General features: G+C 41.3%; 1 protein-coding gene across 1 annotated transcript in view; it reads right to left on the bottom strand.

Moving 5' to 3' along the window:
- The window catches only part of CMYA5 (cardiomyopathy associated 5), a 73,331-nt gene that overhangs the window by 42,924 nt on the left and 9,259 nt on the right, over positions 1-21,148 (bottom strand). The window contains exons 2-5 of the mRNA XM_060235866.1: positions 13,022-19,955; positions 5,069-5,164; positions 3,214-3,447; positions 1,161-1,183 (exon numbers count right to left, since the gene is read on the bottom strand). Coding sequence (XP_060091849.1) covers positions 1,161-1,183; positions 3,214-3,447; positions 5,069-5,164; positions 13,022-19,955 — 7,287 coding nt within the window. The remainder of the gene's footprint in view (positions 1-1,160; positions 1,184-3,213; positions 3,448-5,068; positions 5,165-13,021; positions 19,956-21,148) is intronic.

Here is a 21,148-nt window from a genome sequence, read left to right as displayed (position 1 = left end):
GGAGAGTCTTAAAATGTTTGAATGACTAAATTTAATAGGATCCCCCTATCCACCAGGAAGGGTGGTTCTATATCAACAATAACAATGATCCTACAGGACAGAGAAAAAGATTGGAGATGGATAACAGGTACTTCAGAGATCAGAACCCATGCTGTGTGTACAATCCTTTTTAACATGATAAGATAAATGAGTGTGCAAATCATGTAAAGAATGCTTCTCTCATACCACATTCAACTATAGACTATCTCCAAGCCAAAGGTCCTTTTCAAAGTAGCGTTGCCAGTTCCACCCCCCCAGCTGCCAGCAGGGGATGTGTGTGTGGGGGGGGTAGCGTTGCCAGAGTCAGGTTGGAAAACCCTTGGATATTTGGGCATGGACTCTGGGGAGGACAGGGAACTCAGTGGAGTACAATACATAGAGCCCACCCTACAAAGCACCCATTTTCTCCACAGGAACTGACATCTGTAGTTTGGAAATGAGCTGTAATTCAGGGAGGAGGGTCCCTAGGTCCCACCTGGAGGCTTTAATTCCTATTTGAAAGCAACACCCCCCCCCCATACACACACACACATAACAATCCTGGATCAATGTTCATTCTTATTTTGGGAGGAGTCCTTCCAAAAGCAACTGTAAATATTTTGTGCAAGAAAGAAACAAGACAAATTCAAACCCCACGGGGGTGTGTGTGTGTGTGTTCATTAGCATTCACTTACTATGGCCTAAATTTAGCCCAGCCCAACAAGCTGCCACTGAAAACCACTTTCATTAACATTTCATCGAATAGGGAAATTAATTCAGCAAACCATGAACACTCTCAAATATTGGCATTTAACAGAATGTGCTTGGAATCTTAAAATGGTTTTGTACAACCATGACAAACACCTGCATAAAAAGAGCTATACAGATGCCATGGCAAGAGAGCTGGATTTCAATAATGCCGTAGGTATTAATGTTTTAGTTATGAATGCATGCAAAACATTTCAGACATTTGCAGCTGCAGTTCCAAGCACAAAATTGATCACTTAGTACCTACCTAGGCATTTCTAAAAAGAGACATTTATTTTGGCAGCATGCTTCATACAGAGTTTCAGAGTATTAAAACATTCAGACATGCTGATCTTACTATTCACAACAATGCAACAAAACTACATTTCATATACCTTTCGTTTATTTCTTCTGATGACTGAGGGAGGGAAAGGGAGGGAAGGAATGGATTAACACCTGTTATGAAAGATATTTGACATGAAAGTTACAAGATGCCATTAATGGACACTGCATGGCCCAATATTATATCAACACAAATAGGCTAAGTTGCCAGAACATTGCAGGAAGACCATGTCCATGTATCTGCAAATGGTGCAAGTTCATAAAAGCAGATCTTTCCTGCCTTTCTCCAAGAGCCACCTGCAGCTTTCCAAAGGTTCCTGCTGATGGTTGGGGTCCCTCCAGAGCAGGGGGGACGGGATGCAGAAAGAATTGGCCAAAATTGGTCTCTTTCCCTCTGGTACACGCTCTAGTTTTGTGAGGTGAAGGCAATTTTGGCTGCTTTCTATGAATTTCTGAACCCCACCTCCTTAACACCACATGGCACATTGTTCGCATAACTATGCAAAGATCCTAGGGGTGTGTGATTTAACCTGTTGGGGAAACCCATGTATATATTTGTGGGTTTTCCCAACTGGTCAAATAGGATACCACACCCCACTGCCTGATCATTTTAGGTTAGGAAAAGGGGGGGGGCAAGGCTGAAACACATGCACAGCAGTTGCAATCCAAATGGGACATCAAACACACAGGAACTGAGGAAAACCTGCAAGCCACCAGTGACTGTTATAAGGATATCAGGTAGGGGTCCCAGACCCAACCTAATTATTCCACAAGCACTCTCTTGGAGCTGTGAGTCAAGAGGAAGCGTTGCCTTTCTATGAATGGCACCTTTTGCAACTGCATGTAGGATCTGATTTCTTTCTTCACGTATTTAATTTAAAAAAAAAAACTAGATAGTAATAGTAGATATTTTTAATGTATGGATTAGGGCTGCAAGGTTTAATCGGTAGATTAATCAGCTAAAGCTTTTGGCCCCAATCCCAGAAAATGTTAATTAAGTTTAAATCCCACTGAAATCAAGAAGGTTTAAAATTGTCATGACTATCTTGGACCAATTTCAATAGGAATAAAGCATTAAAAAAATTGTGGACAGAGGCGTTAGTGGTTAACTGGCAAGGCCCAGTTTTGATCAGTGGGGCTGCAAATTAAAGTTACACAATTCATTTGTGTGACTCTTTTACAGTATTAGAGAATGAAGACCATTCATATAATGATTTCACTGCTCAAAGTACTGCAGATGCATTATCATGCTGTAGTGTTGCCAACTGGCCTGGGGAAAGATGTCCTGCCTCTTTAATAGAGGCTAATGAGATGTTATTTATGAGGTGGTGCTACTTACCTCAATGTTATGAAAAGCTTCAGCTGCCCATTTCCACACATTAAGCCTCTATTAAAAGTACAGGATATTTTTCTGCAGGCTAGTTGGCAACTTTATCAAGCTGTATCCTTAAAATAGCTGTATAAGGAAAGCCAATATTATTATTAAAGATGGGAAATGACTTGACTAAGGCCACCTAGTGAGTTGGTGGCTGAGGCAAGATTTAATCATACTTCATTCTCTCGGCGACTATGCATGGCTATGTATGCACCAAATATACTGCTGCATACTAAACATACTGGATAGGTATATATATATACTTGACAATATGTACACATTTAAATATAATTAATTGATGAATTGATTGGTTAAATACAGAAAATAATCAATTAAAATTAACCACAATTTTATATACTGCATGATGTCTCAATTCAGAAAAATGTCTATAGACTTTAAGACTATTCTGCTGCACTTGGTGTATCCATATTATTGATCTAATTGTCCCAATCTCCTGAGTTCATAATAGTTTTTGTAGTCAGATTAAAGTAGCACACTCTCTCTCTATGTATGTTTAAACTATGAGTCATGGACCACTGACAATCCCTAGTCTATTTTCTAGTCATTTGAAAGTTCAAATAACTGGCAGAAATGTTGGGCCATATGAGTTTTTCTGTCATTTTATCACAGATTATTGGATACAGAGGCAATCACTAATGTGTACACTTTTCCCTTTCAACTATGAAATATTATGAATCATTTTACTAGCTTTAATGTTGTTTTGTACTTGCCTTTAGGTAAACAAAATCATCCATTTCTTCAGTTTCCTTCATGACAGACTCCAAGGTTTCTTTTGCTGTGTCAATATATTTTTGAAAATCAACCATGTGTTCATAGAGCTCCTCCATCTTTGTGCTCTTCATTTCTTCAAATTTCTGTGCCTTCTGGTCATGGTGCCCTAGCACTGTCTTGACAATGTTTTCATTTTGCTCTTCCAAAAGCTGCTCCTTTCCCTTACAGTTTTCCTAGATGTAAAAACATTATTTTCCCACATTTTAGAAACATAGAATTCATTAGTAAAACTTCTGCCTGATGTTACTATCAGTCCTGCTTTCCCTGTTTCCCAAGACAATCTGATGACTTCCTGAGATCCAGCTGAAGGTTTACAATGACCTTATCTATTGGGGTTGCCAGGTCTGTCCTGGACACTAGTGGGTTTTGGGGTGGGTGGGTAGGGTTGCCAGATCCAGGTTGTGAAACTCCTGCAGATTTGGGTGTGGAGCCTGATGGGGACCTCAGTGGGCTACAGTGCCTTTAGCCACCCTCCAAAGCATTCATTTTTTCCAGGGGAACTGATCTCTGTTGTCTAGAGGTGAGCTGTAATTCCAGGGGATCCCACCTGAAGACTGACATCTCTATTAAATATCTATTCATCAAGGAAATCCTATGCAATGAATCTCATAAGACATTTGGAAGGTTCTGTGTCCTCTTCTAGGACTGTACAACTTGTCACCTATTCAGGTAAATGCAGACTACAAGCCATATTTCTGGTCTGCCATGTAATTGACAACTCCTTATAAGTCCTTAGCAGGTTAAAAAACAAAAGGAGATATACTGAACTGTACAGTGGTAAGCAGCTAAAACAACTAGCATGCTGTGTTTGGTTTGGTAGATCACAAGGTGTGCAGGCCAGCAAGCTCAATTATTCAGTTAATAAACTGAAATCGTTTTCATGAATTGTTAAATCTCCCCTTTGAAGATGGACTACAGATAAGAAGGGCCCAAGCCATGACAATAGAGTGTCTCAAATATTCTTGTTTTGTTCTAGATCAATTGTCCCAGAATATCCCTTTCCCATAGTTTAATATTCACATTTCTATAGTTCAACATCCACAGCATAAAGCAATGTATGAACATTTCACATCTATTTATATACAATTTAGAAATGTTCTCGAAAGAGAGAACATATTAGACTCTTAAAAAGCTTGGACAACTGCCCTAACACTGTTTCCACATGGCTGTCTCTTTGAAATCACTGGGACTCGTGCACTGTTTTTTCCAGTCGAGTACTGCAAACACCTGTCATTCTACAACTTTTTCATATACCGTCATTCTACTTCTATCATGATTTAAGTAGGTTATAAACTGCAGCTACATCATGGCTTAAGCTCCACAAATGAGAACTAAAAGACATTGTGTTGCATTCAAAGATTCTGTTCCACTGAGAGTCTTCTCCTTTCCCTTAGCAGAACGAATCTAACCCTTTTGCAGTAATTAATAAAACTTCCTTAATAATCATAATATTCATTCAGACTGAAACTACCACTTCTAAAAGAGAGTGCAGTGCTGACATCAGTATTGTGAAATATAAGCCTCTGATTTAAATTGTGCATATAAGTTGATTTTTCCCTTCATAATTCACTAATGCTATCCAGTTTCTCAGACTCCTCAAAAAGTCATTCACACTGAATTATTTTAATACTGCGTAAATGGAGACTACTTTGCTAAAAACTCTCATCTTGTGTAGAAAGAAAACTTAAGCTCCTTTCTGTTGAAGAACAATCATTTTTAAAAGTCATGAACATTCAAGCATAAACTGTGGGGGGAAAGTATTACATGAGAAGAGAATACAGATATTATACCCACCTCAAGAGTATTGAAAAGGGCCTCTATCTCACTGACAAATCCTTCAATCTTCAAAGACCTTTCTTGTAAAACATCTAGGAATCCATCCAATTGGCCCTACAATTTAGAATTGTTAAATATTTTCAAAAGGTCAGAGAAAAATTGTTTCTAATTATTGTATATACCAGCCATGAAGAAACTGTACAATCAATAATAATTTCTTTAAAAACGTCTCACAAAGCAATCCTGTGTCTCTCAGCACTTCCACAGCACAAGGTTAGGCCTGCTTGGATCCTTAGGCTAGATAAGGATCCTGAAGCCCCTGCATTGGGGATCAATGCATTACATAGGGTTGCCAAGTCGAACCCCAAAAATATCTGGGGATTTTGGGGGTGGAGCCAGGAGACACTGGGGTGGAGCTAGGGGGGGGAAACGGCGCCGGGGAGCGTGGCGAGCCGCCCCGCAGCTGCCGCCTCTTCTCCGCTCGCCGTGCTGCTCCTCTGAGATGGGCTCAGGCTGAGCCCATCTCGGAGGAGCAGCCACGGCAAGCGGAGAAGAGGTGGCAGCGGCGCGGCGGCCTCGCCTGCTCCGCCTCTGGGGTGGAAGCGGAGGGGGGGTGGAGGCGGGCTGGGGGCGTGGCAAGCCGCAAGTCCAGGTCCTAGAAGGGCCCGGATTCGCGGCTCGCCATGCTCCTGGGCTGCCTCGCCCTCCCCTGCGCTGCTGCCGTCTCTTGGCTGCTCCTCCGAGATGGGCTCAGCCTGGGCCAATCTCGGAGGAACAACTGCGGTGGGCGGGGAGGGGGTGGCAGCGGCTTCCGGGCAACTCGCCATGCTCCCCGGCGCCGTTCCCCCCCTCTCCCCCCGCTTCCATTTTTTGGGGGAGCGGGGGAAGAGGGTGGAAATCCTGGGGTCCCCCGCCAGGGCGGGAGGGTTGGGAAGCCTAGCATTACATTATAACAATGTTGACATTCAGCTGAGAAAACTTTACTGGAACATAAACCGCATGGCAGGATCAGGGGGAAACTACAGATATTAGGGACCTAAAAGAGGTAGAAAGTAAAGTGGAAAGCAATGTGGGATTTTTCTACAATATTCTACAATTTATATTTTATTTAGCAACAAAAACTTTAATTGACTTAATCTGATTAATTCACTAATCATATATTTGGGTAATAGGTGGAAGTAAATTATAAATTGGAGGGGTGAGAAAGAAAGATGCCCTTTTTAAAAAGCCCTCTCCAGAGGGTCCACTGACCTTCACCAGTGAATATTCAGAGGGATGTGTAAGGTGCAAAGGGCTTGTAGATATGCCAGCTTCTTGCTCATTTGGGTCAGCTACTTAGGGTTGCCAGCCTCCAGGTGAGGCCTGGGGATCTCCCCCTTTTACAACTGATCTCCACCTTGCAGAGATCATCTCCCCTGGAGAAAATGGCTGCTTTGAAGGGTAGACTCTATGGCATTGTACCATGCTGAGGCCCCTTCCCTCCCCAAACCCCACCCTCTCCTGGATCCACCCCCAAAGTCTCCAGGTATTTTCCTGCACAGACCTGGCAATCCTGGTGCCATCCCTTGACTGCCACAGTGATATAGTGGTTAGCGTGTCAGATTAGAATCTGGGAGACCCAGGTTCAAATCCCCACTCTGCCATGAAAGCCTCTAGGAATAAGAACCTTCTGGTGGTCTCCAGCCCAAGAGAGATCTGGCTGTTCTCAACCAGGGCTAGGGCTTTCTCAGCCCTGGCCCCTGCCTGGTGGAACTCTCTGCCTGAGAACATTTGTGCCCAACAGGGTTTGCTTTATTTCCATAGGGTTTGCAAGGCAGAGATGTTTCGCCAGACATTTTCTTGAGGACAGCAACAGTCTGGCAGTCTCATATCCACCCCCACCATCCTCCTCATTCTTCCATATCCCTACCGCCCAGGGGGCTGGTGGGTACAAAATTGTTCTGTCATCTGGATATGGAACTGATCTACTGTTCATGTTGATATTTTAATGCTGTTTTAATTTTATCACCCATTGTATATGTACCTGACATCAGCTGCCCTGAGTCCTATTCTTAGGGCAGGGCAGCCAACAAATCAAATCTAATAAATTCAATTATCTAACCTGTTTCACAGGGCTGTTGTGAAGAGAAAATGGAGAAGGGGATAATGTTGTAAGCCACTTTGTGGTCCACTGGGGAGAAGAGCATGGCAATAAAATGAATTAATTAATTAATAACCTTTTCTGAAGGTAAAGGGACTGAAATGTCACTCTGAAACGTCTGAAATGTGTTTTAATCATCTCTGAAATGTCACTCAATGCGTTTTAATCATTTCATTAATCTTTCACACCAAATGTTTTAAACGTTTTAACATTTTTATATTTAATATTGTTTATATTTCCTGTTAATGGTTGGGCATGCTATTGCTGACCCTCATATTATTAGCCGCCCAGAGCCTGCCTTGGCAGGGAGGGCGGGATATAAATTAAATAAATTAATTAAAAATAAATAAATAAATAAATAAATAAATAAATAATCAATCTGTGGATAGGCTTGTCTTTTCCTGATTTTCCTGACCCCTTTGAAGTGCTCTTCAAAGGTTAGAGAAGGCTGGACTCTTCAAATAATGGAGACAACAGTCATGAGTTTTGCAGTAGCCCTCCTTGACCTTCTTCTGGAGCACTTGGCCATCTGTTTATAAGCTGTTTGTGTTTCATAAACACCCCTGCTGTTAATCAGATTTCTATACACCTAAAATGAAGGTTAAAAAACAAGGCTGGAAATTAACATTGATGTCATCTATGGATTATAAAGGCATGCTAAACTACAACATTAAATTGAGAGTGCACATATACAGGAAGGAGGAAGAATCATTCTGCATTTCCAACATGAACTTGTGTTATACACAGAAATTTTAACCACACACACACACACACACGGCAGTTGTTAAGCATACTGTACAATGCTGAAGTGACTAGGATTCTGTTATCTGAGTGTCTACTAAAAGAATACAACATAAGAACAGTAGAAAACAGTACAGAGGCAGGAAAGTCTGCTGAAAGACACATGGAGTACTTCATAGCTAAATTTCATTTTTGGCTCTCTTTGCAAGTCACAGAGCCAAAGATGATGTCATGGGACATGCTCATCCTTGGAGCAAGTCCTTGGACTTTGGAGAATCCACTCTCGGGATGAAACTGAAGCACATGATTTATATTCTTAGTAACTGATTATCATTCACAGTGGTAGCATTAAAGCTCTAGTCACTGAGAAAGTATCAAACTCTATTAAAAATCAATGGGAAGTTTATATTCAACATCAATGGGAATCCAATTCATATTTTAAAAGTCGCTTATGGAAATACACAGTTGTGTAAAGTTGCTTATAGAAATACACAGTTGTGTAAAGTTGCTTATAGAAATACACAGCTATGAGGTCCCTAGGTCAAAGTCTGCAACTTGTTTAGATACTATGCAATATTTCCTCAGCCACCACTTCCTTTATCAATGCTATGCCATGTCATGCCATGCCATGCCATGCTCTGCTATATTATACTATAATTTGCCCTGCCCTTCCTTGCTGGATTGTAAGGATTTGTCAGTTAATGGAAAGAAGAAGAAGAAGAAGAAGAAGAAGAAGAAGAAGAAGAAGAAGAAGAAGAAGAAGAAGAAGAAGAAGAAGAAGAAGAAGAAGAAGAAGATGATGATGATGATGATGATGATGATATTGGATTTATATCCCGCCCGCCACTCCGAAGAGTCTCAGAGCGGCTCACAATTTCCTTTACCTTCCTCCCCCACAACAGACACCCTGTGAGGTGGGTGGGGCTGGAGAGGGCTCTCACAGCAGCTGCCCTTTCAAGGACAACCTCTGCCAGAGCTATGGCTGACCCAAGGCTTGACGTCTATACTTGTTAAAGTTTTAGAACAAATCATCAAACCATCAAACCATCAGTCCTAGAACATTTAGAAAGAATGGATGTGATTACTAAGAGCCAGCATGGGTTTCTCAAGAACAAGTCATGTCAGACTAACCTGATCTCTTTTTTTGAGAAAGTGATTACCTTGCTGGATCAGGTGAATGCTGGAGACATTGTTTATCTTGATTTCAGTAAGGCTTTTGATAAGATTCCACATACTATCCTTGTTGACAAGTTGGTAAAATGTGGTTTGGATCCTGTTATCGTTAGGTGGATCTGTAACTGGTTGACAGATCGCACCCAAAGAGTGCTTGTGAATGGTTCCTCATCCTCTTGGAGAGAAGTGACAAGTGGAGTGCCTCAAGGATCTATCCTGGGACCTGTTTTGTGCAACATCTTTATCAATGATTTGGATGAAGGAATAGAGGGAATGCTTATTAAATTTGCAGATGATACTAAATTGGGAGGGGTTGCAAACACAGAAGAAGACAGAAACAGGATACAGAATGACCTTGACAGGCTGGAAAACTGGGCTAAAATCAATAAAATGAATTTTAATGGGGATAAATATAAAGTTCTTCATTTAGGTAGGAAAAATCTAATGCATGGTTATAGGGTGGGGAAGACTTGTCTTAGCAGTGGTATGTGTGAAAAGGATCTAGGGGTCTTAGTGGATCATATGCTGAAACATGAGTCAACAGTGTGATGCAGTGGCTAAAAAGGCAAATGCAATTTTGGGCTGTATCAACAGAAGTATAGTGTCCAGATCACATGATGTTATGGTATCGCTTTACTCTGCTCTGATAAGACCTCACCTGGAGTATTGTGTTCAGTTTTGGGCACCACATTTTAAGAAGGATATAGACCAGCTGGAATGGGTCCAGAGGAGGGCGATGAAGATGGTGAGGGGTCTGGAGACCAAGTCCTATGAGGAAAGGTTGAAGGAGCTGGGCATGTTTAGCCTGGAGAGGAGGCAGCTGAGAGGTGATATGATCACCATCTTCAAGTACTTGAAGGGCTGTCATATAGAGGATGGTGTAGAATTGTTTTCTGTGGCCCCAGAAGGTATGACCAGAACCAATGGGTTGAAATTAAATCGAAAGAGTTTCCGGCTCAACATTAGGAAGAACTTCCTGATCGTTAGAGCAATTCCTCAGTGGAACAGGCTTCCTCGGGAGGTTGTGGGCTCTCCTTCCTTGGAGGTTTTTAAACAGAGGCTAGATGGCCATCTGACAGCAATGAGGATCCTGTGAATTTAGGGGGAGGTGTTTGTGAGTTTCCTGCATTGTGCAGGGGGTTGGACTAGATGACCCTGGAGGTCCCTTCCAACTTTATGATTCTATGACTCTAAGTTTCTTTGGTACATAAAACTTGTAGTATGGTTTGTTTGCAGTCTAGTTAACAGCATTAAAAAGAGACCCAGGACCTACTTTTCATAAGGAGCTATTACTTTGGAGCATAATTAAGTTATTAAACTCATTACTACTACGACTTAATGAGAGTCACTATCTTAGAAGTCTTTAAAAGCTCTGGTCCCTTCAACAATTCCTTTTGGTACAGTTCCCATTATTATTGGTGTATTTCACTGCTACTCATGGGAGAACTTTCTCCATCATCAGTACAACCTTTTGGAATTTTTTGTTAGCTTGCTGTACAAATTTGGTTTTATTTTTATTGTAACCATTCCTAGATTGGAAAAATGAAATAGAATTTTTAAAAAATAAATTGACAAAAGGGGTCTAGAGAACAGTTCTATCATGGCTATTATCCATGATGGCTAAATGAAGGCAGAGTCATGATACAGGATGATCTTGACAGGCTTGAAAACGGGGCTAAAACTAATAAAATTAATTTTAACAAGGATAAATGTAAAGCTGCACTTAGGTAGGAAAACCAAATGCATAATTATAGGATGGAGGAGACTTGTCTTGGCAGTAGTATGTGCAAAAAGGATGTAGGGGTCTTAGTGAACCTTACACTGAGCAAGAGTCAGCAATGTGTTGCAGTAGCTAAAAAGTCAAATGCAATTTGGAGCTGAATCAACAGACGTATAGTGTCCAGATCACATGAAGTGATGGTATCTCTTTACTCTGCTCTGGTTAGACCTCACCTAGAGTATTGTGTTGAGTTTTGGGCACCACAATTTAAGAAGGATTTAGACAAGCTGGAAGGTGTCCTGAGGAGGGCAACCAAGATGATGGATGAGGGGTCTGAAGACCAAGTCCTTTGAGGAAGGAGCCGATTATGAGGTAATATGATCACCATTTTCAAGTACTTGAAGGGCAGTTATATAGAGGATGGTGTGGAATTGTTTTCTGATGCCCTAGAAGGTTGGGTTGAAATTAAATCAAAAGAGTTTTCAGCTAAATATTAGGAGGAACTTTTTGATAGAGAGGTTCCTCAGGAGGTGGTAGGCTCTTCTTCTTTGGATGTTTTTTAAAAAAGGCTAGATGGCCATCTAACAGCAATATTGATTCTGTGAACTTAGGCAAATCATGAGGGGGGAGCAGGAAGGGTTGCATCAGTAGGGTCAGGCAGCAGTTTTTCTCCAGGCCACTTTGGCCAGGGATCCTGTGGATTTTTTGCTATTTTCCGGTCATGGAACAGGGGTCACTGGGTGTGTGGGTGTGTAGGAGGTATTTATGAATTTCCTGCACTGTGCAGGGGGTTTTACTAGATTATCTTTGAGATCCCTTCAACACTGTGATTACATGAAGCTTCCATGGTTCAGAGACACTGCACCTCTGAGCATCATTTGCAGAAGGAAGAGACCATGACATTTATCTCTTGCTTTGTAAGGTTCCTGGAAGTATCTGGTTGGGTCACTGTGAGAAGTAGGTTGTTGGACTAGCCAGACCTTTGGTGTGATCCAGCAAACTTTTTCTTATGAAGAATGCATATTCAGTATGGATAACCAAAAATGCACAGTTCTGCTTCAAAGTTCATATCTAGGGATAATAATGTACAGTATAGTCCTAAGCAGTGTTAGATACTTCTAATACAAAAATCACTAAACTGAAGTTTTAGTATGCTTTATTTTATAAGCTGCCTTGGGCAGGTTCCCTGGAGAGGCAGCCTAATTGCTTAAAAATAATTATATAAAGCACATGCAAGCTTTTAAAGCAGAATTAATAGTGTGCTAACAAGAGAAATTTAAGCATGCTTTATTAAATGAAATGGGACTTACAGCCACAATGATTTTCTGTAGGGCTACATCCTAGTAAATATGATCAGGATTTCTCTCTCATCACAGGTGTTAACTATGGGGCTCCACACCCATTACAGGTATTAACTCACTTAGCTTTTGTACTTTTTTGGATCAGATTTTAATTTTACATTTCAGCCTGTACTTCCTGCATTTTTTGGCCCCTTGACCCCACTATTTATTTATTTTTTCATACCAAAAAGTGCATAATGAGGAGAATCCACAGAGAGCACCTGAACAAGTGAGCTCTGTTTTGCAAAATTTTATCATGGAGTCACTGTTTCAAAGTCACAAGACTTCTGTTTATTTTTGCTGCAATTGACCAGGTATGCTTATTAAAATGGTGCTCACAGTCCTACCAAAAGAGCTACTGTGAACATTTTAGCATCATATTCAACAGGTCACTGTCTTTAAGCCTAACGGTAGGATTGTAGTTGCCAGGATAAAATGGCAACCAATGCTGCAAGCAGGGCTTTTTTGTAGAAAAAGACCAGCATGAACTCATTTGCATATTAGGCCACACACCCCTGATGTCACCCTTCACAAAGGGCTTTTTTGTAGAAAAAGCCCAGCAGGAACTCATTTGCATATTTGGCCACACACCCATGATGCCAAGCCAGCCACAACTGTGTTCCTGTGCATTCCTGCTCAAAATAAACCCTAGTTGTAAACTACTTTATTCCTCAACTGGACCTAAATTTCATGGCAAGTGAAACTTGTATTAAGTCCCTAATCCTTATTTGCTCTTTCCCTAACCTTGCATATATTCCACGGAAACATCCTCAACTGAGTATCAATGCCAAATGAGAACAGGGATAGTAATTCCAGTGAGAATACTGGAGAGAAATTCAACAGTGTTAGCCACTTACCTTCAACTCAGTCACACCCGTGTCCAGGTTTGTCACGCTGTGGTCTTTATGCTCTCCCCAAAGCTTGTCATCTGCAGATATGGGACACTTGCACTTGCAGCAATAGGCATCTAACTGTGCCAGTTCTGTTTCTCCCTGTAGAACCTCACTTTCTGGAGCATTCTTTGGTAGCTTTTCAAGACCCATCAACTCCTCTTCTTCAGCATATGCACTAGCTTCTTTTTCATTTATAAATTCATAGCTATCACTAATGCGGTCTAAAGATTTTCTGTCATCAAACAGCAGTTCTTCACGAGCTAACTCTGAGGCTGTTTCTTCTTGAAAAGCATCATCTCGTGTCACCGTTTCATATCCCAGGAGCTCAGCCAGATCTTCATCATCACTGTATTCTTCCTCTTTTATTGAGTATAATGGATAAGATTCAAAATCATGTGACAAAAGAGAGAAGTCAAGTTCTCCAAACGCTCTGTCAGATTTTGCTTCAGATGCTGAAAGTTGTTTTGTATCTTCTCTATTGTGCATAGCTAGATCACTGGGAATATTTTCTCCAACTCTTTTATCATATGTTTGCCCCTCAAAGTCCCAAGATGGAAGATGTTCACGATCTGAAGCATATGTACCTTGTGCCACAGGTTCAGGGACTGAAACTATGTGTTCTACTTGCTTCTCACTTTGCCAGTCAGCACTAACATGGTGCAATGTTTCAGGAAACTGAGCACCTTCTGCCACAGGTTTTCTTATCACATCACTATCTACTTCATCAACTTCTGTTATTTCAGATTGTTGCATTTGGTCAGTTGCAAGACCAGTAACAGCCTTTGATTCATTTTGCACAGATGATTCCTCTTGATAAACCGTTGCTGCATAATCCAGTATAGGACTACACTCCTCATCACTTGTTTCCTCTGGCAACATCTGGCTTGCTTCTGAAGAAGAGTCTTCTTCTACTCTGTTCTGACTGTTCTCATCACTTGCGGCACCTAAACGATAAAGCCCACTTCCAAAGGGTATGGCATGTGTTGGCTGACAACGCATAACTTTTACATCACTTGCAACTTCTGCTGGCCCCTCTATCAAGGCATCATTAACAATTTCTCTTGGTGGCAAGGCCCCTGCTTGGGCCATCACTTCAGATGGGATAGAAACAGACTCACATTCTTTTTTATTTGATTCATATGCACCTTGCAAGACACTTAGTCCTTCATTAACATTTCCTGTGTTAAATAAAGGTGCATCTACTAAGTTTAGCTCCTCCTCTGTCTTTTTGTCACTTTTCCTAACAGAATCAACTAGTTCGTCTTCATTTGAAATATCTTTGTGAGCAGCTGTTGCATTTTCATTCCCATTCAAAGTTTCATCCATTTTGCTTTCTAGTAAGGAAAACTCTGAAACATTTTCCAGGCTTGCAGCTGGAGATGTGGTTTTCTCGGCATTTTCTTGTATAACGTTCACTCCCTGAGCAAATTCCTCTTTTCCTGTATGTGTGAAGGAGCTGTCATCAGTCAAGGTGTGCTTTCCTGAATAATCCAAACGAGTGACATTTAAAATACTATCATTTTTGTTTTCTGGAACAGTTACAATTTCCTTTTCATTATCTATACTACCCTGAACATCTGTTTCTCTACCAAGTTCTGTTAATTCATTTTCTTTATTTTCAAAGTTGGCTTTTTTAAAGTTGTCTGAAGTTTTTGTATCTGGTTTACACATTAAAGTTTTCAGGTCAATAGCTAAATCTTCAACAAGATTAAATGGCTGGGTTTTTTGGGAGGAAACCAGTCCCATATATTTTAATTTCTCTGGCATGTGCGCATCTTCTTCATCCGTTAAAGAAACATGTGTGGGGACATGAACATTCACCATCTCGTGATCTTCAAAATTACTGGATGAGTCTTTTCCTTGATCAAGTTCAGGAGCAGCTATAGTTTTTTCTCTTGGCTTTTCATTATCTTTTAATTTCTTCTCTTTTTGTAAGTAGTTTTCAGGTTGTTTCCAAGTTACGTCTGCTGGAAGAAAATTCTTTATGTCTTGTATTTCTGAAACTTTTTCATTGCTAATTACAATAGCCTTATTGGTAGTTTTATCAGAGTCTGCTAACCATAATTGACTATCATTCATAGGTTCTGATAGTATAGTGTCAGAAGATTCATTCAAAAGTAAATTAGGTACTGTGGGAATATTACAGATATCTTCTCTATCAGCAGCCTCTGCTTGAAGTTCATGAGAAAGCTGTTCTGTTTCAAAATGTGTCAGAGAAGATTGGTTTTCCCTCTTAGTTGCCACATCAGCCTCAGGAGGCAAGGCTGAACCACTTCTGGATCCTTCTAGCAACAAACTGGGTTCTTTGAAAGAATGTTGAGTGTCTATATTCTCTTTTTCTACAATCTTACGGAATGAAGTTTGCATTTCTTTTGCCTCAGAAAGGAGGAATGCAGCAATGGAAAATGGTTCTTCTGATACTGCTGTCTCAGGAAGACAAGGCTGGACTTTTGGTTTTTCAGTAAAATCCACCAAAGCAGAGTTTGATTGTCCCAACACTGCTGATACTGAGGCTTCTGGTGAATCGGAACAACCCACCTGCTTCTCCACTACCTGAGTGAGAAGAGCTGAAACAGACTGTTTATATTCTAACTTTTCATCTTCAGAACGTGGTGACTGCATTTCTTTTTGCTCTGCTTCATCCATAGAACCTGATGATGTGGACACTCCAAAATCAACTTCTGCAGTTTCAGGCAAGTAGCCCCTAAGCTCCACCGTTTCCTTCTCTCCAGCAGGCTGGTATAAATCTTGAACAGCTATAACTGAATAAAGCTGAATTGCTTCCATCTCCAGTTCTTTTATTGGCTGCAGTAAATCTATATGTTCTGGCTCCTGTTGCAAGACTGGTGACTGTAGAGACTTTGAATGTTCAGTCTCCAAAGGTGTTCTCTCTTGGTTATCTCTTTCCTCGGTGGAATACAATAATCCTTGATGTGTGGGTGCTGATTGAGCAGAGGAAAGTAAATACTGAGGCATCTCCTGCTTGCTGATCCCTTCCACAGTATTCATTAATGTCCTATCTTCTGGTTCAGGCTGTGCCTTTTCAGGACAATATAGCTCAATATCCTTCTTCCTTCTCTCAGACAGTGCAGTTGCAAGCAAGTAAGACTGAACATCTTGGACATCTCTTTTTTCAGCAGTTAGTTGTTTTGACTCTTCAGTCAAAAGTGAATGAGACCATGGCTGTTCCTCTCCTGCATCAACAACAAATGGCAAAAAAGTTTCTTTAGAAAGGTTCTCTTCAGAAACAGGTAAGAAAGAAGGAACTGTTTCTTTTACTGTTTCAGAAGCTACATCTTCTGTAATAGACTTAGATGCTTCAGGCACAATTTTTACAGCACTGGATGAATGAAGGGTCTCTTCCCTAATTTCACCCATGAGGAAGGCTGTAATGGACAGTGGCTCCTCCGGCACAGGTTCTTGTCTCTTGGGGGAAAGGCATTGATTTTCTTCTTTCTGTGGTTTGTCATTATAACCTGAGAAAAGAAAATTTGATTGCTCTGGACCTGGCACAGAACTTTCTAGAGACTCTGTGTCACCTGTATAAATCAATGAAATCACTGGAGACTGTTTGGATGCCTCATTAGATGAAAAACTTTTAATTCCTTGTGGTTCTGGAGCAGACCAAGATGTTGGAGTTGTGGGCAAATAATGTTCAGTTTCTTTTCCCTTTGTTTCAGATAAAATAAGATGGGCATGGTCTGACCATGGAGTCATAAATTTGTCTCTTTCCTCAGCACTCAGCAGTGGGAAAGATGCATCAAAATGCTTTATTGATTCAGATGTAGATGGCAATACCTGTACATTTGCTGGCTCCAATTCTTCAACTGCAGACTGAATATGTTGATTTGCCACATATTCTGATTCAGGTGCTGAAATGTCATGTGTCATTACTTCAGCTACAGAATGTTGTACATTTAACAATCCAGTATTTGGCGCCGCTAATCTTGTTGAATTGTCAGCATTATCTTGTGGTTCTTTTGTAGATGTAGGCAAATGAAGCTGGATTTCATTTATAACCATTTCTTCCACTGAATGTGATACACTTGACTCTTCCTTTTGTTGACTTGTAGATGATAGTACTTGAGGAGTTTTTTCTGTCTCCATCTGTACTCTTTCTTGCTTTTCTGGCACACACACAGGACCCAGTGAATCTGGATGTGAAAGTTCAATGATGGATTGGTTCATAATTTTGTTATTTGTTTCATCTGCAGAACTCAATGCAACTGTTGCTTCCATCTCCAACTGGGATCGTACAGAGTCATTTTTATTCAGCTCTTTTGTTTCAGGTGCAACCGAATGTTTCATCTCTAGCTGTGTTGCTGCAAATAAATGGTGGTCTCCTTCCTGGCTGTCACCTCCAGTGTGATATGATGCATCCTTAACTTCAGAATACAAATTTGCTTTTATAGATGGAGGGGCATGATTTTCTAACTCTTGTAGCCGAACAGATGCTTCAGGAGGAGGTTCAGCAGACAGAGACAAATCAGGCCAGATTGTCTTCTCTTCAGCAACAGCAGACACTCTTGAAATAGACACTAATTCTTCAGAGGGAGCTTTTGTGGTTGAGTCTGGCTGAATTTCTAATTTTGTCACCCCAGCATTTTGGACAGCCACTGTGGGAAACAGCATTTCTGAGATCAAAATTGCTTTCTCAGGAGAACACAGAAGATTGTCCTGTTTCTCCATCTGTTCAGCAATGTATGGTAAAATAGAGTTTGGCATTTCTGACTGAGGTATTGCTAATGGGGATGGCTGAGTTCTGTGCTTTTCTACATTGTCAGTTGGAAGAGATGAAATAGAGGGTAGTTGTTCTGAAGTCTCGTTGAGTATTTCAGTAGGCGAGTCTGAACTTACTTCTGTGTCTCTGAGATGTGATGGTTTTGTATGCCCTAATTCCTGCAGAGACTTTATCGGTTCAGAAATAACTGGCTCTTCACTTTCCGACTGTACTATTGCTACAGAGTATTGGTGAACTTCTTTTTGTGCTGAGGGGATGGGAAGTGATGAATCTAGATGTTGAAATTCTAGCAGTTTTGTCTGATTCTCTGCTTTATCTCTCGAATAAGAGACTTCTTGAAATTCTGGCTCTTGTAAGATGGTAACAGGTGCTTGTATCTGAACACCTTGCTTTTCTAAATTCAGTCCCAAGTAATCTTTTTCTTCTTTCTCAGCTTTACCCATACGCTGAGAGAAATGTGGAAGTCCAAAATGCTCTTCTACACTGGGGCATTCCTGTATTTCTGTTCTGTTGTTAGTGGAAGATAAATCAGGTACAGTTTCAGCCTCTCTAGTCTCTGATTCTTCTACTGAAGGCAGCACTAGCAGGTGATCTGGCTCTGTTTGTGACATTATAGTTGCTTGTTTCAGTACATCTTTCTTTAAATATTCCACCTCCAACTGCTTCATGTCTTGCTTTTCTGTTTCCATAACAGAATGTGGTGATTCTGCCTCTTCAGGCAAAGACTCTGCAGGTGAGTGAGAAGGAATTTTTTGCTTCCCAGTTTTTTCAGCAGAATGAAACATAGCCAAATCTTTGCTCTCCAGTTTTGAAGGACACCGTTCAGTATCTTGGCTTGCAGTTTCAGCTATAAGAGACTGTTCATGTTCATTCTGGATGGCTTCAGACTTTATAATATTTGGGTACTGTACATCCTGAGCTGCAGATTCTGATAGCACAACTGCAGTTGATTTGGTCTGGTTCTCCTCTTCATTAGCAGAGTAAGAAAGTGATCCAGCAGAAACAGGTGAGCACAGCTGAGCTGGCTTTCTCTCTGGTGAGGATCTTGGTGCTACTGAGATACGAGGAACTTCTGTGGCCTCTGGTAAATGTTGCTCCATTATCCGCTTCCCTGTTTCATCAGTGAGGTTAGATAACATTTTTGATGTGACATTGGTTGCCTCGGAGAGAAAATACTGCTTTGCTTTTTTCTCCATTTTGTCCTGATCATCTGGTGGAACAAACTTTGTGTGTTCTGACACTGATGTTTGGGTGACAGGTGAATAGAATTCATTGTCCGGCTTATTTGCTTTGCCAGCAAGGGACGACAGAACAGGAGATGGTTTCTCTGAAGCCTTATTTAGAGTTTCTGGCAGAACAGATTTTCTCATTTTCTTCTCATCTTTTTTATAGGGAGTAGCAGACACACCAGACTTTGAAATGTTTGTCTGCACAGGCTTGAGATTATAGCGTATAATTTCCTTCTTGTTATTCTTATCCTTGGTATCTCTTTCAATATGCCTTAATGATACAGAAATGCCTTGCCTGGAGAATATTTTTGGTTGTTCGCTTGGCTTCCTCGTTGCACCTGAAGGCAAATCTTTTCCATTCACCCTCCTGAAAATCTTTTTATTTCTCTCTTCCAACACTGCAGTGATCTGCTCAATCCGTGCTCTTACTGTCCCTTTGAGTGGGAGCTCACCCTTTTTTTTCAAAGCATTATCTTTTTCTGCTGGCACTGGACTCTCCACTTCCTGCGTGATTTGTATCAAATAGTCTTTAATCTTTGATGGTTGAACTTGAAAGGGCCATGAATGTGGATCAGCAGGATCCATTTCTCTTGTTTCAACTGTTACTTTCGTGTGCATTACAGAAAATGCTTCTCTTTCACTCTCCATGACTGTATTCTGGTTTGAAAATGATGGCATTTGATCTAATGAGCTACTTGTTTTCTGTGCTGTCTTTCCTTCATCCATAGCTCTCCCTGGAGGAGAATCTATGTATGAGTTGTCCATACTATAAACACCAGATGTAGCACTAGTTTCAGAGGCTTGGGATGTGGAACATCGGCTTGAACTGGTCTCCCATGTTAACCCACTGTCTTCACTTTGAACAATATCCACTGTATCCAGTGACATAGTTTTTCTCCTTCCATGGTTCTGGTTAAGGTTTTTCAAACTGCTAAGGAAACAAATGGTAAAACAAAATGTGACCTTCAACAAAAAAAAAGCAAAAGCATGAAGATTTAAGATATATCAAAGCATTCACTTCATGTATTAAGTATGATTTTATTTGTTAAAAAGGGTTTTAAAAGGTTCAGTCAAAGCGTTATAAGGTTGTACTACAAATTCTACAGAAAAAAAGTCTTCTTATACTTGTGTTACATGAATATCAGATTTAAAATCTGGGAAAATACACCATTGTCACCTCAGTGCCAGTTCAAGAATGAGGTGAGACAGAGAGAGGAAGGAACCCAGTTACTGGATATACATGAACTGCTCTTTTCACTGATGGTTTTAAAGGTATAGCCAGGCATGCATCCCTTAAGTCTGGAGCCACAGTAATATATTTTTAGGCACATACAAACGTCCAAAGTGAATGGAGCTCAGGAGGAGCAACTGGTTCTTCCCATTTCTGAGAGAGGCTGACTCTAATTGGCTAGCCCCTGTGAAAATTAAAAAGGTGCTCTTCCCTTCCTGGTTCAATATCTTGCTATTAATTGGCTTAGTCTGGAAGCTGTCATAAAGCCACTCCCACTTCACCCAAAGTCTCTATGAGAAAGCACAGGATGGGCAGTAAAAACCCACCCTGATCTTGGAGCTAGGTATGCATAGTGGAAGAAGCAGAGTGAGAAAGGAGAAAAATAGAGGTTGTCATGGGTGCTGGGGACTCTGCAGAGGGAGCGGAGCCTGCAGAGGAAACTGTGCCCCTGCCACCTGCACCAGTGCCCCTGTCTCCTGCTGGAGAAGATCCCAGCCCCCCTGCCTCGCCCTCTCGGGTGGCTCGTGTGCGTGACCGCCTTCGTCAGGACCTCAGGGATCGGAGGAGGGCGGCACGCTCACAAGCAAGACGCTCCCTGAGCCCTGAGTTTTGAAAGGATTCTGGCCCTTCTAAGGGCAAGGATGCTTGAGTTGTAGCAGGATCCTGGCTGCCTCTCTGAGCCAGCAATTAGCCCAAATGGGCAACAGCCAGCAGAGGGCTATATAGCTGTGGGCTTTGGGAGGAGGCTTTGTGGAAGCAACTAGTCATCTACCTGACGTTCTAGCATCCACTCCGGCTTTGACTTCTGGACTCCCTGACTTCGGCTTCTGAACCTCTGACCTGTGTTACCTGGATGGTGATTCAGATTTGGCGCCTCGGACCCTCTTGCC

Source organism: Heteronotia binoei, chromosome 4, assembly GCF_032191835.1.
Source record: "Heteronotia binoei isolate CCM8104 ecotype False Entrance Well chromosome 4, APGP_CSIRO_Hbin_v1, whole genome shotgun sequence".
Lineage (NCBI taxonomy): Eukaryota > Metazoa > Chordata > Lepidosauria > Squamata > Gekkonidae > Heteronotia > Heteronotia binoei.
This window is presented reverse-complemented; position numbering and strand designations above follow the sequence as displayed.